This window comes from Lagopus leucura, unplaced genomic scaffold (assembly GCF_019238085.1).
Source record: "Lagopus leucura isolate 7727_CA_CO unplaced genomic scaffold, USGS_WTPT01 Super-Scaffold_100012, whole genome shotgun sequence".
NCBI classification, from domain to species: Eukaryota; Metazoa; Chordata; class Aves; order Galliformes; family Phasianidae; genus Lagopus; species Lagopus leucura.
This window is the reverse complement of record NW_024962267.1, coordinates 20,538,787-20,554,947: the sequence shown is the minus strand read 5'-3', so window position 1 is coordinate 20,554,947 and position 16,161 is coordinate 20,538,787. Positions and strand designations below refer to the sequence as shown.

The window sequence follows — 16,161 nt, the reverse complement described above, 5'->3', positions numbered from 1 at the left end:
CAGCCCTGAGTTTTCCAAGTATTTGATGTGTTTTCTAGATACGGTGTTACTCTGTGACCGAGATGATGTAATCAAGTATCTCTCCAAATAAATAAACCTCCTCCTCCCTGCCCTTGGCTTTGCCACTGGCCGCACTCCCATGCCCTTTTTCTCCAGTTGCTGCTGGTGCTCGTTGCATCCCGGTGTGAGGTGCTCTGGGGAGCTGAACCAGTGAGAAAATGTTTGTGTTTTTTGTTGTGGGATTTGATTTGTGTTTTCTCCCCTCCGTCTCTCCCGGTGTCCCTCCCAGGGCCAGCTCTCATCACGGTCTGATGACTCCAAGGGTGTGGGGCTGCCCATTGCACCAAGCCATAGCAGGCAGCCTCCCAGCCCCACAGTGTTGCTACCTGCTGACCAAGCAGCAACATCTCAGCTGTCTCACCTATCCCTGCGTTGATTTTTAGATCTCGTTAATTTAGGTTCCACCTCTGGCCTGGGAGAAAGTTGAGCAGTAGCAGGAAACGGGGGAGGTGAATTGATGCTCTCTGGTCTGGTCCAAATGAGTTCACAGCAGATTGTAAGGCGCTGGAGAGCCAATGCTGCAGGACGGTTATTATTTTTAATTAAAACAGTATTGACTTTCATTATCAGTGAATTCAGATACTGCATAGGCGGGAAACCATTCATTATATTTAGAAGTCACTGCTCCGGATACACAGTATGAAATAACTATTTTTCTTTAGGCTCTGCCGATGCTGAACTGCAACCTAGCTTTTGCACTGAGTAACACAGCTACTGAAATAATACTGACTAAAACACCGTTTGCTCTTCCTCCTTTTGTTCAGCGTCTGAACCCAACCTGAAATTACGATCCAGGCTAAAGCAAAAAGTCGCTGAACGACGGAGCAGCCCCCTGTTGCGCAGGAAGGACGGGCCGGTGGTCACTGCTCTGAAGAAGCGCCCGCTGGATGTCACAGGTGCGTTGGGCCAGCAACAAAAGCTGCAAACTCACTGGAGGTGTCCCTTTCCAAAAGCTGTTCTTGCATCTGGCTGATTTTGCAGTCTGGATCTCGTGTGGGTCTTAACGTTGGAGAAGAGTATGGCGACGGGGCAAGGGGTGATGGTTTTAAATGAAAGGAGGGGAGATTTAGATTAGATATTAGGAAGAAATTGTTCACAATGAAGGTGGTGAGGGCCTGGTGCAGATGTCCAGAGAAGCTGTGGGTGCCCCATTCCTGGCAGTGCTCAGGGCCGGGCTGGATGAGGCTATGGGCAGCCTGGTCTGTGGGAGGTGTCCCTGCCCATAGCAGGAGCAGGATGGGCTTTGGGGTCCCTTCCAACCCAAGCCATTCTGTGATTCTATAATAGTTCACTAGTGGGTGATGCAGGTGTGTGCCAGCAACACAAGTCCTCAGGTACCCATCTATAGAGACAGCATTGCCAGCACAGTGACCTTTTTTTTGAGCTACATTTAACATACGTAGACAGATACAGATGTGCCACAGGACTGCTGTTTTTTTCCTGAGCATTTCTCTGATCTTCAGCAACTGGTGGTTGAGAAATAAGATTTCTCAAGGGTGATTCTCCTAATATACATGGGGAGGCCATAACTCATAGCTGTCTTCGTCCAGCAGTAAATGCTTTACAACCTTGGGATGTTTTTGGATTTGGGAAGATTGCCATTTTTCCTTGTTAAGTAATTATGTTGCAGTTTTAAAACATTTAAGGCTTTTTTACTTAGTATATATATAGCTGGTATTTTTGACTGCGTATTTACAGTTCCTTGTTGAAAAACAGCATTCTTCTGAGAGTGAAATTTGTAAAGAGGGCTCTGAATAAACTGGTTTGGATAGATCACTGTAAAGTTAATTCTTAGCACCATCTAGGGATGCCTCTGTGTAATACAGTGTGTGTAAAGCAGTAATGTGACTGCTTTTTTCTTTCATCTGGGTTTTACGGCACGCTATCATGATTCACCCAAACTCCAGGTGAGCTCTCTTTAGGTTTCAGGTGGTCCCGGGGCTCTGTGTCAGCACCTCTCAGCTTGTAAAGGGAAATGGGTTTCAAGAGCTATGTATAATTTGTATTAGATCTGAAAACTGAATTTACCTCTCGTATCTTGTTATATGTCGCATAGCTTTTAGGATAAATCAGGCCCCAGTGTCTGGCTGTGTGATCCCAGTGATGCCCTCAGAGATAGCAGTGGAAGCTCCTGCTTCTCTCTGGGCACAGACGTGGTTCTGGAAGGCAGCCTGGAGTCTGCCTGGAGAAATATCTGAGCAAAGCTGAGCAGGAGCAGAGCTGTGCTTGGTGCTGGCTCTGGGTGCACAGATGTGAATGAAGGGGGTTCAAATGTCTGTTGGAGCAGTTATGGTAAGAGCAGACTTCTGAGTGTAACATCACTTATAACAGTCCCTCTGCAAGGGTAAGAAATCACTTCTAATCCTTGAAGAACACATCTTCATGGAGTCAAAGTTTGAATGTAGTAGTTTTCCTACGTCTAGATAGTATACATGAAATCTATTATATTGTTGGCAATGACATGGTACCAAAAAAACCCCACCAAAAGACTGTTCTGCATGCAGTCAGAATGTTTTTTTTCATAGAGAAGTTCAACGTCAGCTGTTCAATTTGGTGTTACTCATTGCTGAGCTCTTGATAATGAGAAGCCTGCTAAATGCAGAGAGAGAAAAAAAAGCCAACCAGACATCTCTGATAATTTGTTGGAGGTCCTTGCAGTGATCAAAATAGCAATAATAATAATAAAAGTAACTAAAAGTAGTTGTAACAGTTGGTTTTTATTTCTTCTGGGGCATCGTAGAGCAGTTATGAGACTGCTGCAGCCTGAACCCTTGCAGCTGCTGGGAGATTCTTCTGATGTTGGGCAAATCCTGTGCCTGAGGGTAGAGGAAAGCTCAGAAAAAAAAAAATGTTTTAATTTTATTTACTTTCAAAAACAAAAAAAAGAGAAACACTGGAAGCTGTGCCATGCACAGGGTGAGAGACGTGAGGAGGGAAGTTTTCTGGCTGTTGCAATTCCATATTCTGGTTTTGTTTGTTGTTAGTTCTACATAATTAAGGGGAGGCTTTGATTTCAAGCTGGCCATCTCTGTGGTTCTGGCTGGCGAGTTCACAGGGAGTGTGTTGATAAAACATAGCGAGGTGAGAGGATTTTGTGCAAGTCCTGGTGATAACAGAATTATCCGGGGGCATTAATTTTGCTTTAGGTCTTCCAGTGAGAAAGTGGTTTGCTCTCAGAGTGGAGAAGACTTGCCAAACAAGAAGGCAGTGTTTTGAAGCGGGTTTAGTCTCTCTTAAATCCAGTGGAGTTTCACCTGGCTTTCTTTGAAACATCCCTACTGAAATGGTTCCCTTTGAGGCAAGTGCAAAGTCCTGCACAATTTGTGCTGACGAGGAGTTGGGAGGCTGATGAGGTTTAAAGAAACGTTCTGGAAAAATGATGCAGAACAATCCCACATAACTGCTGTTTGGCCTCTGCAAGCTTTCGTGTCTTTTATCATCTTCCAATTGTATTTAAAGTCACGAATGCTCTCTTAAAGAGAAATCCCCATGAGGAGAATACATAAATAAGGTAAGTAGGTGCTTGGAGAGGCCGTTTGAAAGTGTGTATCGGTGTTTTAAGAGCCCTGTGAAAATTTAAGGAGGAGATGGGGAGGAGGGTTGTCTTCCTCCAAAACAAAGGATTGAGGGATTGTTATCTGTCTGAATATCATCTCAGAGATTGCTTGTCATGCTAAAAGTTGGTCTTGGATGTGTTTTAGACTCTGCATGCAACAGTGCTCCTGGATCTGGTCCCAGCTCTCCAAACAACAGCTCCAATAACATCAGCACTGAGAATGGAATTACAGGATCAGTCACGAGTATTCAGGCGGAGGTACAGAGCCCTTCCTTTCTCTGAGTTTAACACTTGGGTTTCTAATCAGATTGCACAGAGGTTTAGGTGTTGGGGCGCACAGACGGGCGTGTGGAACACGGCAAACCCCAGATCATGACTTGGAGCAGACTTGGGGAATTACCTCTCGGGCTGGGCTGACAGGATGCATTACCTGTTCATTAAATCCAGTTTGAACCAGCTCAGGAGCTGCCTGTGGTGACTTGTGCTGGTTTTATTCTGAGTGGAGGGTAAAAATAGAGTGATTTGACAAGGTAAAACACGACGAGCATTTCCTGGTCAAGCACAAGGGTTTTAACATATCGGGCATCTGTTCTCATATATTGTATGTAGGGTGATCTTGCTCACAGGAGGTTGCTATGAGTATGGCCAAAGCAGAGCTGGATTAAACGGATTGAACTTTTTCTTCCCCATTTAGGGTTGAAAGTGTGTTGCCAGATACCGTGTGCTGAGGTTTGCAATCCCATAAGCTCCCACCATCACTTGAGGCATCTGCTGTCAGAGGCAGGGTGTTGGGCTGGGTAGAAGGGCTGGATTCAACACAACACTGTGTTTGGTCTTACTGAAGCCCACCTTTTCCTAAAGGGATATTATGGGGTGTAGGCCATGTTAACTGGCCCGCACTACAGGCCTTAGAAAACCAGGGTGGCTGTGTCACGCCATTGGGGCATTTCTTTTTATGCAGCTTGCCCTCAGTTGTTCTCCCTAATGAATATAGCATCTGCCTTACAAATTTTCCTTTTATTTTTATTCCTAATGCAGTGGGGAGGTGGTTGAGCCACCATCCCTGGATGTGGTGCTCAGGGATGTGATACAGAGGAGGGTTGTTAGAGTTAGGGTAATATGGTTAGGTCATGGTTGGACTTGATGGTCTTTAAGATCTTTTCCAACCTGAGTGATTCTATGATTTCATACAGGGAATATGCATCCCACTCTGTATTCTCCCCTGATGACTTATCCAAAACTTGTCTTCATCCACTCTACTGCAGATCTTAAAGGATTAAGTCGAGTACTGTGAAGGCTGAGCAGTCTAAGTTAGTCTTAGCTTGGCCCTGGAAACTGGTGGTGTTCTGACCAAATGTGGTTTTTTAGATGCACTCTGTTTAGTAATTTGGAGCAGATCTCAGAAAAGATGTTATGAGTGGGGTTGTTGGTTGGGTTTGTGAAACTGAAGGCTGGCTGAACAGCAGGCACTTCCTAGGTATGTAGCTGTTAGCCCCAGGAGGATATGAGTGCTCATCTACCAGCTTTGCTGATGCAGGAGCTGTCAATCTTATCTGTACTTAGCAAACTGCAAGCCTTTGAGCATCAAAGGCCACCACCTTCCCTTCACCTCTTTTTGCAGCTGTATTGCAGTGGCTAATTCACATCAATACCACTGCATGGGAGGAAGGAAGCACCTTGAGCTAAAATTTTTAAAAGAACAACATGTCATGTATCATTTTCTTATACAAAAAGCAGGAAGAAAATGTAGTTGTTAATCTCCCTGAACAGAATGCGTGGGGTGTTTTCACCTTTTCCTTTTTTTTTCTTTTTTTTTCTTTTTTTAATAATGAATATATAGCATACGAAAGATTGTGCAGTTCTAATGTAAAAGCTGACCAGGACTGCATAAAGTGTATTGGATCACTGCCATCATAGAACAGAATAAAGTATAAATCAATGTGTGATGGCAAACAGGACGTCGATAACCCATCGCACAAATTGTTCTCCCAGCATTTCAGGCATACTTGAATGGCTTAGCTAAGTGTCCTAGTTCCTGGCATCAGTTTGGGGGAAAATGGCCCTGCATTTTGTGTTGCGTGATCCTTTTGCCTGGAGAGGTTTATTTGGGAAGAACTGGATGTGGCAGGGTTTTGGTTTCTTTTGAATCCTCTTAGGTGTAAGAAATACTCCCTAGCAGCCTAGGAGATTTATTTGATACCAGCTGACCAGGCTTGCATTATGTTCCCACTTTTGTGTAGAATATTTGTTGAAATGCCTCTGAGAAATTAATGTTGGCAGCCTTCTGTTCTGTGCTTACCTTTATTTTCTAATTTTAAGTGAGAAGTGTGCCCCTCTGCTTGTTAGTTTGCTAGGTCACCTCTTGAACCATTCCAGGTATGTTGGAATGTGGTGTTGGACTTCATTACTTCATATGGACTTCATTGGCAGTTTCAAGTGCTTGCCTTCCAAATAGAAAGACTCAAGCTCTCTGCCTCCTTTAAAAAAGACAGTGCCTATTTTTAAATAATGTTTTTTAGGTCTGAAGTTTTTTTCTTTGCCTTGGAAAGGTACGTGATATTCATTGCCATTATAGCTGGTAGGAGCCTATAAAAAGTATTCGATTGCAGGGGAAAATTGTGCATGCTGAAATTGCTCTCTTCTGTGCAATTCTAACATTGTTTGTGTACAATCCAGAGATGGGATTTGTATATTTAAAGTGATGATAATGCTGCTAAATATCTTGTGCTTATGGTGTCGAGCTGCTGTTTTTCTCATCGTTGTTTTTAAAACAAATCCCCAGGAGATGGTTTGAGGCGCAACTGCACTTTATCGATTGTTCAAGGAGAAAATGGATGTTGGTTTATTTCGTTTACGGTATCAGTAAAATATTTCATTACTCTGCTGGCAGTAACTATCTTGCTCTCAACATGGCGTGCTAACATTTTGTGTTATTTAAATTAAAGGCAAATTGCCAGTAGTGTTCAGAATTACTCAAAAAAATGAGCGTGTGGGTATGCACAACCATACGCCCTTAGCAGGTACCATTCAACAGCAAAATGCTCCTTTCCAATTTCCTCCTTTGTGGCAGCAAATTTGTAACCGAGATCTTAAAAGCAGATTTACTTTTTAATGTATTTCCCATAAGCTTGACTGACATTAATGAAGGCACAATAAGACAAAGGGAAATAAAAAATTCACTCTGCAGGTGAAATTTTGCACAGTATCGTATGAAAGCTAAGCAGCTTTGCTTTGGATGTATGGAATTCAGACCTGGTTGGACGCCGGGACGAGGGGCTGCAGGTCTGTGGCACAGCAAAGATTGCATCTGCAAGCCCAGCCCAGCATCACATAAAGGTGAACTCACACAGTCGTGGGAAGGTTTGCTCTTCCTGCATGGGCATCTCTAACCCCAGCTCACAGAGTTGGGCTCTCCTATTGGAGATATCAGCTGGCCCACCAGAATCTCTGTGAACCAAGGAGGCAGGACTGCTTCTGAAGGTTGCTGTGCATTATTTGTTTTTCAGTATTTTTTCTTATTTTAGTGCTCTTTTTTTCCCCCCTGGTGGTCGCTGCAGTGATGTTACTCACCACGTTTCACCTTTTGAGGAGAAAAACAGGTTTTTGTTACCCAGAGACTGGCCCAGTCTTGCAATCAAGGAAGTAACCTGCCAAGTCCCATTTCCTGACATAACTATTTAGGTCTGAAATGTATAAATCCGTTATCCAGATCTCTTATACTATGGGAACAATGTGTGTCATTGTAACATACCAGATTAATCATTATTACTTTTTTTCCACAGCAGCAACTGAGATAAAACGATAGAAATTCCATAGAAAATCTTCCTCAAATCTAAAGGCTGTTTGATTTAAGCTGTTTATTTAAGTTCTACTGAAGCTGATTTAAGTGAACGGAACACTCGTTGCTTAATAGAAAAATCAGGCGGTTTAAAATAATGTAATTTTTATAATGGGCTTTCTACCAACTATTTCAAATCAATCTCATTTTGTAATTAGGCATTTCTGCTTAAGTGTTCCTGCTTTAAATGGCCGCAAGGTAATTCAGTAAATCTCACATTTCATCCTGAAAATCGGGGAATAGCAACATAAAAAGGCTCTTTGATGAAATTTTGAAGTCTGATTTAAGCTAAAGCACACTGGTAAATAGAATAAATTGTCTGTGATTTGCTAAAGAGAACAACCACCAGAGTAATGCCTGTTTTATTGTTACGGTAATCTGTTGTGGCTTTAGAAGGGCAAACACTCTATAGAAAGAGAAGTAAGGCTGGATCTGAAGCTCCCTCTTTCAGTATCCTCAGTGTTAGAAGTGACATTTCCTGCTCTGTACTCTCCTGATGGGCCCTCAGCTCCTGTGCAGTGTCCTCCCCCCCATCGGTGGTGCAGTCTCACTGGGACAGTGTTCTTCATTTTGTTTGCAGACCAGCCTGGCTCACCGACTGGTGAATCGTGAAGGCTCTGTAACACAGCTTCCACTCTACACATCTCCTTCTTTGCCCAACATCACACTAGGACTGCCTGCCACTGGCCCTTCCAGCGTAAGTGATGGGGAATGCGGGCTTTGCATTGGTGCTTCGTTTCTCCTTTAACCCACCCTGACACCGCCTGTGCGTTCGCAGGGAGGATCAGCACAGCAGGATGCTGAGAGACTTGCTATCCCAGCCTTGCAGCAGCGCATCTCTTTATTTCCTGGCACCCACCTCACTCCCTACTTGAGCACTACAACGTTGGAAAGAGATGGGGGAACAGCACACAACCCTCTTCTGCAGCACATGGTCTTACTGGAACAGCCAACTGCACAAACTCCCTTAGTCACAGGTGAGCACGTGGTAGATAATGTGCAGAGCCTGACATGCAGGGTCTTGACCGTTATCTATGTGTTTTGTTGGTTTAACTTACAAATTTGTAGGCTCTCCAGTGTATACAGTGAATACATTTCCAGCTAGGGTAACCACACCATCCAGAGGCAGGAGGAAGATGCCTTGTCAGTTTGGCAAAAGGAAATTAAATAGCATTAACTTGCTATTTCTGCTTTTCTTATGCACGTAACAACTGTAAGAATATCGTTCTAGCCACTGTGAAGAGGCAACAAAAATGCTGTGTCTTGTGATTACCCTTCCTGTTTATCACTGATGGTTTCTGTTCCATGTCTAACAGAAGCACTCATTTACAAAATCACAGATTAAAATACTGGCTTTTTATCATTATTACAAATGGCAAAAACGTGGCAAAACCAACTGCGTTCAAACAGATTGTATTTGTTTGTATATGTTACATTTGCAGTATGCTAATTGCTTTGAATCACTCCCTGTGTCATGTTTTCAGCATTAAATACCTGTGGGAAGGCGTATTTCTATAAATAGGGTTGATTCAAAGCAATATTTCCCAGTAGGACTCGTTTCTGTTTTACAGTAGTACTGGGACAAAGGATTTTCTGCTTAAGTTACAGACGTGTTGATTTTTAATTTCTTCATTCCATTTCTAATGGAAAATTTCTTGGGTGGTGAGGCCCTGACAGAGACTGCCCAGAAAAGCTGTGGCTGCCCCATCCATGGCAGTGCTCAGAGCCAGGCTGGATGGGGCTTTGGGCAGCTTAAAGGTGTCCCTGCCTATAGCAGGGGTTGGGGCTGGGTGGGCTATGAAGGTCCTTTCCAAGACAAAAGATCCTGTGTTTCTCGGAAACTACTGAGAGATGTTGATTGCTGAAACATTACAGCACTGCATTTGAATCGTGTCTGGTTTGGAATTCGAATTCCAAGAATATACATGGGGTTGTGATAAGCTTATAAGCATGTACATATGGAGAATCTGAGACACAGAGTGTGGCGTTAAACCAGCACCCTCCGAGCTGTGAGAGTGCTGTGTGCAGATTCCCTGAGCCTTAATGTAGTTTTCTCTTGCATTCCGTCATAGTTGTTACGATGTGATGTTGTGCCCAGAGTCATGACACGTCTCTTCACCAGTTGTTCTTTGATTGAGGACTGCTGATGAAGAGTCATTGCAAAAGACTTTTTCTCTTATCATATCACCAGAACTTTTCTCCATTCGTACAGGTATTTCCATTAAAGAGCTCATAGGGAGCGCTGTTCTGTTTCCTATTCCACCTCTCTCAAAGCTTCCATCTGTTTACAGTCTATTATGTGTATTCCTTCTAGTCCACCTGCAGTGTGTGGTGTTTTTAGAGCAAGTACAACTTGTAACAAACTGACACCAAGGAGAAATATTCACTATACAGCAGAGCAGCAACAAGAAGCACACGCTCCAGATGCAGCAGCTGAAACAGAGCAAGCTAACACGTGGTCTCGAAAGCCCTAAGTGGACTGGTTGCCAGACTACAGTTAGTACTTACAACTTCCTTGGAAGCAAAGTGGAGTTATTAGTATTCTGTTGGTAGCCTTCAGCTGTGGAGATAGTCTCCTGACTACTGCAAAATTATCCAGCACACAGCATGCTGGCTCCGTGCAGTTAGACGTGGGGATTCGGGGAAGCTAAGAGTCTCTGCTGGACAGTGGTGTGCTGATTTTATGAGCTTGGTATGGGTTTTGCAAATCTAATTTCTGGATTTTAGCTGGAGCACGGTAAGTGGTTTACCTTGCATAGAAAGTGGGAATAGAATCTAGGCAGTATGATTGTATCCCCCACTAGAGCAGATCTGGCATTGCTCCTGCACCCTGCCAGATTGACATGTATGTACTGAGCAGGACCAATGTGTCTTCCTTGGAAACCTTCGCAGGAGGACTTCGTTATTCACTTGGAGACAAGTAGTCTTCCAAGATATCCTGTAGAGTCATGAAAGATCCCTTCCTCAACTGTCTAACATGGACTTTGCTGCAAGGAAGATGGACACATCCTTTCAAATCATTCATATATTCACACACACGTATATTTATGTATGTATATACACGCACACACACAGTTATAAAATAAGATACTCTTTTAAACCATTCTCTTCAGAAAAGTAAAGGGCAAACTGGCCCAAGAAAAGAGGCTTCTAAATGAATTGGTTTCCTCCATGTAGGGCAGTTCTGTAAATTAACAGGACAAGGAGGCGTTGTCCTGGGCCAGAAGCTTGCAGGTGTTTCTGAACTGCTTCATTCAGCTGGCTGCAGACTTCTGTGCAGCTTTGCTCTTTTTTTCAACTTCTCCAAGCCTAGAACCAGGTCTCAGTGTTACTATTCGAGCAGTTTTTACTGTTTTATACAATGAGGTACTTTTTTTCCCAGAACCAGGTACAGCCTTATCCACGTCAGGGAGGTGACCATTCACACTAGTTATGACTTTCTGTCCCAAGGTGTAGCTTGCTTGCAAAGACTTACCCTCAGCAACTCCACCCTTGGGTTTGGCGTTGTGCTTTCTAAGAAGCACATAAAGGTATGTCTTACAAGAGCAGAGCAACAACTGGCTTACCAAGAAAAAAAAGAAGACAGTTCCTGCAGGTATGCCCTTACAAGAGCTCAGATATGTTTCACGTGGTAGTCATCCAAATTTCCCAGGGCGTATGAGTAACCCATGACATCCCAAAAAATAGCCTTGTGTTTTAGTTAAGTTACTAGCATGAATATACAGGACAGGGATGGAAATCTTTTTAACACTTTATCGTCTAAATTAACCTGTTTCTAAAGAAATAATGATACCTCTTGGCTCTCAAATTCCTGAAATGCATTCATGTTTTTCCAAAGCAAACACAGTCAGCAGTTCATCGCATGAATGTCTACATCCTTAGTCACTTCCACAGAGCAGTTATAGCACCACCATGGGCTTCCCTACATGATCTAGAGAGAGAACCAGCTCCATCATCAGCCATCGTCCTTCAGCACGTCTGAGAGCATTCTCTAAAGCAGAGCTGCTGTGTGCTGCAGGGCGGCAGCAAAGGTTGGTGCTGTCCTAGAAATGAAGCTGGGGTGACTTGCTGTACCAAGGCAAGTCGTTAGACTTCAGCTTCTCCTCAAAGCCATCACTGTGCATCTGATTGATGTCATCCACTGAGTGATAGGAGGGTCTGCAAGGTATTGCTGAATTTATGAAATATTGTCCAGGGTCTCTGAGTAAGCAGGCAAGCAAAGAATTTAAAAGTGTTATTCCATCCAGTGGTCATTAACGGTTATCTGTTCCCTTCTAAGGATACTTCAGCTGTAAATGGTGAGGTGGCTGGTTTTAACGTTATATGTTGTTGTCACCATCAGTGTTACTCAACAGCCGTTTTCTCCCTTCCTTTCTTCTTCCTTTTTTTCTTCTCTGCTGTTTTTTCCTCCATATTATCTTCAGACTGGTATCTTTCAGGACTGCCCCTCCATGCACAGTCTCTGGTTGGTGGAGAACGGGTCTCCCCTTCAATACACAAACTCCGGCAGCATCGCCCACTGGGGCGCACGCAGTCTGCTCCCCTTCCCCAGAACGCCCAAGCCCTCCAGCAGTTAGTGATCCAGCAGCAGCACCAGCAGTTCTTGGAGAAACACAAACAGCAATTCCAGCAACAACAACTGCACATCAACAAGGTAGGCACAACGCTTTTAAAGGCTCTCTCCTCACGTGGCATCAACTCGAGCAGTAGCCAGCACTTTGATGGTTTCTTGCGTTGTAACGTACGTGGTGTCTGACTCCATAACCAATTGGCCTTCATCTTTGAGCCTCTTTTTCATGATTTTGAGAAATACATCAACAAGGATGGGGGCATGCATCACCGCTCTGAGGATCGATGCCTCCCTTGCAAGCAGTGGGAAGCAGTATGATTGGAACTTTGCAGTAATACTTTTTAAAGCTGTCATTGTTTCTGTTCTTCCACATCTAGATCTTTGTCAGTTTTGTAGCAGAGAAGTTAAAAAGCTGTCAGGTAATATGGGAAAAATAACTGTTGTGTGTACGTTTGGTGTGAACAGGAGAAGGAGCGGTAATATGAATTTAAGAGAAAGCAGAGAGATTTCAGACATGACAAAACTAGAAAATGACTGAAAGGGAAGACTTCCAGACACACTGAGGCGTTTTTCACTGAGAAAAGAGAGAAGCTGTTCCCATCTCCAGTTTAGATTCTCTCAACTCTGTCCCTGTGTAAAACATGACAGGTTTCTATCCATTTCTTCTGAAAATGAGGGCTGTGTTGCTGTACATCCTGCAGAGATTGTTTTGGAGATTAATTAGAAGTGATTCAAAAATTACTTTGAAGAAAGAAAGCTCTACGTTTAATATCTCGCTTTCTGTGTATCACTTAGGCAACATCAGGTGAACACTGCAGAACACTTTGCCAGCGTGCAAGTTTTGCAGCTGTTCTGCAGCCCCAACTTGGGCATCCCAATGTTATGGATAAAGCTCAAACAGAAGCTGCTCTAGGGTGATTGCTTGGGCATGCATGTAAAAAGACAACATCTGTCCTGGTGCTGTAGCCCATTGGAGGGTATAGCTTGCTTTCTAAGGGTGAGATCTGATCACCAGTGATAAGGATGGAGCTGTGCCAGCTGGCCCCAGCTGAGATATTGTCAGAAGACAAAGTCTGTTGATAGACTTACAGTGTAAAAAACCTGTGAGGAAAGGGGGAAATAAGCAGCACGATATTTTTCTGGCTCTTTCATTGGTGCTGGTTCATTTCCAAGAAAGCATGGCTTTCTTTACAAATAGGCTTCGGGCTCAGGGAGACGAGTCAGACAGCAGACGTACACCTTTTGGGGTTGCTGCAGTTTAATTTATGGTGGAGATTTCTCCAAATATTTCCACTGTTCTGTCGTATGAGAAAACAGAACTACTGAGAGCTGGGTGAAAAAACCAGCAGAAAACAAGTTTCCAGTGAGGAGAAAGCAACAATTTAAAGAAAGCTCCCCCTGCCCCCCAAAGTGCTGTTTACGGACTGGAGCGAAGGCAGGATGATTACACAAGCTGCTGACGTCAGTCGTGTACTTCTGGATGGTGGCCATCGTGCACTGCGTGTGCCAGCCCTGGGCTCGGCTTGGCCCCACACACCAGGCTGCTGGGAGCTGCTGTCGCCAGAGAAGTTTCCCTTCCCTCCCTCCTGACACGCTCCGTGCAGCAGACGTTCGGTCTCGGGGCGCCAGGTAGGGTTTCTTTGTTAGGAAGTCCATTTCAGTGGTTTGTTTGTTTTAGTTTTCCAGCGTTCCCATTGCCAGCGCTTGCAAGTGTCCAAAGGCTCGCTGTGACGTACCTCCCCAACTCATGCAGCCTTTCACTCGGACCTCCCAGAAGCTGCAGAGCGTGCCGTTGGAGAAGCCTGAATTTCAGCTTTGTTAGCCTGGGGATGCAGCACATCTACGGGGGGAGCGCAGTTAAACCCATCACACGGGCAGTTTCCATGTGTTTTGATTTATAGAAGCAAGGAGTTAACAGCGTTTCGGTGCTCGCTCTGTATGTGTGTGGCAAATTTATCCCGTGGGACAGCATCCAAGTGCTGACACGGAAGAAGACTTTTCCCAGACACACGGATATTTTAAGACCCTTGTGTGCAGGAGCGTGAGGGCACAACTAAAAATAATGTAATAGATTGCTGCCTTTTAATTATTAGCAGAACTGATGGTGCTGTCTGTTCGGGTTGGGTTATAGTTCCTGTAAATAACATGACTGTTTTCAATTGCTTGTGATTTTTTAAGATTTTGGCCTTAAACTTTCCCTGTTTGGTATCTGCGTCGGATTAGATTTTAGCTAAAACAAGTCTTGTTGTTTCCAAAGGGGCAGCTAAGGAAAATAGGTAGTTTTGCTCCCTGATAATAAGAGTAAGAATGATCACCTAGGGGATTCTGCTGTAAAGCCTTGGTGCTTGAGGCTATGGAGCAGTAACCTGGAATTTGACAGACGTATGGGGGCTGCACGCTCAGTGTTCATGTTGTCACCTGGTGGTGACATTTCTGTTTGCTTTGAGGGAAAATAAAGCACACACAACTCCCCCAAAAACACCGTTCCCTTAAAAATGGAGACAAATGGAGGGCAGACAAGGAGCAACAAGGGATGGCTGGAAGGGGTAAAGGGCTGCTGCAGACCTGGCTTTCCCTGATGCTGCCCAGCCCTGTGCTCTGCCTGGGCTGCTTGTTGAGTGGCATAGAGCAGCTCCTCTCCTTTCCCTCAGTCAAGCTGCTGTGAGTTTGAGTGCAGTAACATTTGCAGGGATGATCGTGCCCCCAGTCCATACAGAGGTTCACCAGTTCCTTCTTCAGAGCCAGGGGTTGGTTCAGTAGAGAAGATTCTGGATGAGATACTGGATGACTCCTTGTTAACTGAGCTCTGTGCAACCTTTGATCTGAATGAGGCATGAGCCCTGGAACAGTAAATACTAAACAAGCCTGAAAGAAACCAACAAAAAAAAGCTACACATTAACACAGGTGCATTGGAGAAATGACCTTAAATTGCACTAGCAACACACGCCTGTGTTTCCCACCTTTTTTGCGTGTTTAACATTCAAACACTCATTGGGAATATTTGTGGGTTGTTTTTCATGGTCGGAGGAGCTTTGCTGGGGGTGAGGAATTGTTGTTTTGCTGTGAAGTAAATATATACAATGGTCCTGGCAGCATTTCATCTTCAGTAACAGTCATTTCTCTGCGGGCCTCGGTCTCTTTTAAGACACAATTTTAGCCTTTTTTATGTGTGAGAGGGAAGCAGTGTGTTGCTTACAGATCTCTGTGTCATTGGAGGTTGGCATCAGAGGGTATTTTTGTCGTGCCAGCCTTCTGGAGCCTGGAGAAGCAGGATAGTGTTCTCTGAGTGTTCTGAGTTAAAAGAATAGCTTTGCAGCACGATGGATCTTGAAGCAGCCATTCCCTTTCTGAAGAGAAAAATGCAAGTGCCAGAAGGCTCAACTTTTTGCTTTTCTGTAGTGAAGATGAGTGTTTTGGCATTAGTCCACCGAATGTATAATTCACGAAGCCTTCATAGATCAGATAATCTCCCTTTTAGTCCTGAATTGTACTGTTAAGCAGATTAACACAGAGCTTCTGTGGTCAAATTATGGTTCTCCCGGGTAAACCCCGTTTTTAGCACACTGGAAGGAGCAGTGTTTCTCCAGCTGTGGCGTATACATGGCAATGTATATATGCCAGACTACAGTGCCTTGACTTGTCTGTGGTGCAGCAGCGTTGGGTGGGTACGTTTTTACTAACACCTAGAATTTAACCTTGCTATTTCCTGCATTTTTCTTTTTTGGAACACGTCGGCTGTTTAGCCTCAAGTGACTTCTGGAGTGCTTTTTAATATATAATGTTCAATTTGTAGCGATTGGAAAAATACGCTGTAGATTGTATTGCACAACGTTCAGCTAGGGCTGTTATCCATTGGAAGCCTAAGGAAAACCTGTTTAGGAGTAGTCCCTACTCACTTATCACTCAAACGATTGCACTCTCTTCTCTTTACTTTCAGGCTGATGGATAAAGTAAGAAGGAGTTTTCATCTTCGTCAAGAAATGTGCCTGTTGCTGCATACATGCTGTTAAGGGGTTTTGCCAGGAGCCGTTGCTCTGTGGGCTGTTGTTGCAAAGCTCGACACACCTGATATAATCAAGTCCATAATCCCAATTATTTGGGGGAGGGAGGAAAGAAAACAGCTTCTGCTGTTGCCA

At 44.1% G+C, this 16,161-nt stretch overlaps 1 protein-coding gene across 1 annotated transcript in view; it reads left to right on the top strand.

The window, feature by feature from the left end:
- Positions 1 to 16,161, top strand: part of HDAC4 (histone deacetylase 4) — a 74,491-nt gene that overhangs the window by 194 nt on the left and 58,136 nt on the right. Inside the window, exons 2-6 of the mRNA XM_042874434.1 lie at positions 825 to 956; positions 3,762 to 3,874; positions 8,035 to 8,151; positions 8,233 to 8,431; positions 11,879 to 12,108. Of these exons, the coding sequence (XP_042730368.1) occupies positions 825 to 956; positions 3,762 to 3,874; positions 8,035 to 8,151; positions 8,233 to 8,431; positions 11,879 to 12,108 (791 nt within the window). The remainder of the gene's footprint in view (positions 1 to 824; positions 957 to 3,761; positions 3,875 to 8,034; positions 8,152 to 8,232; positions 8,432 to 11,878; positions 12,109 to 16,161) is intronic.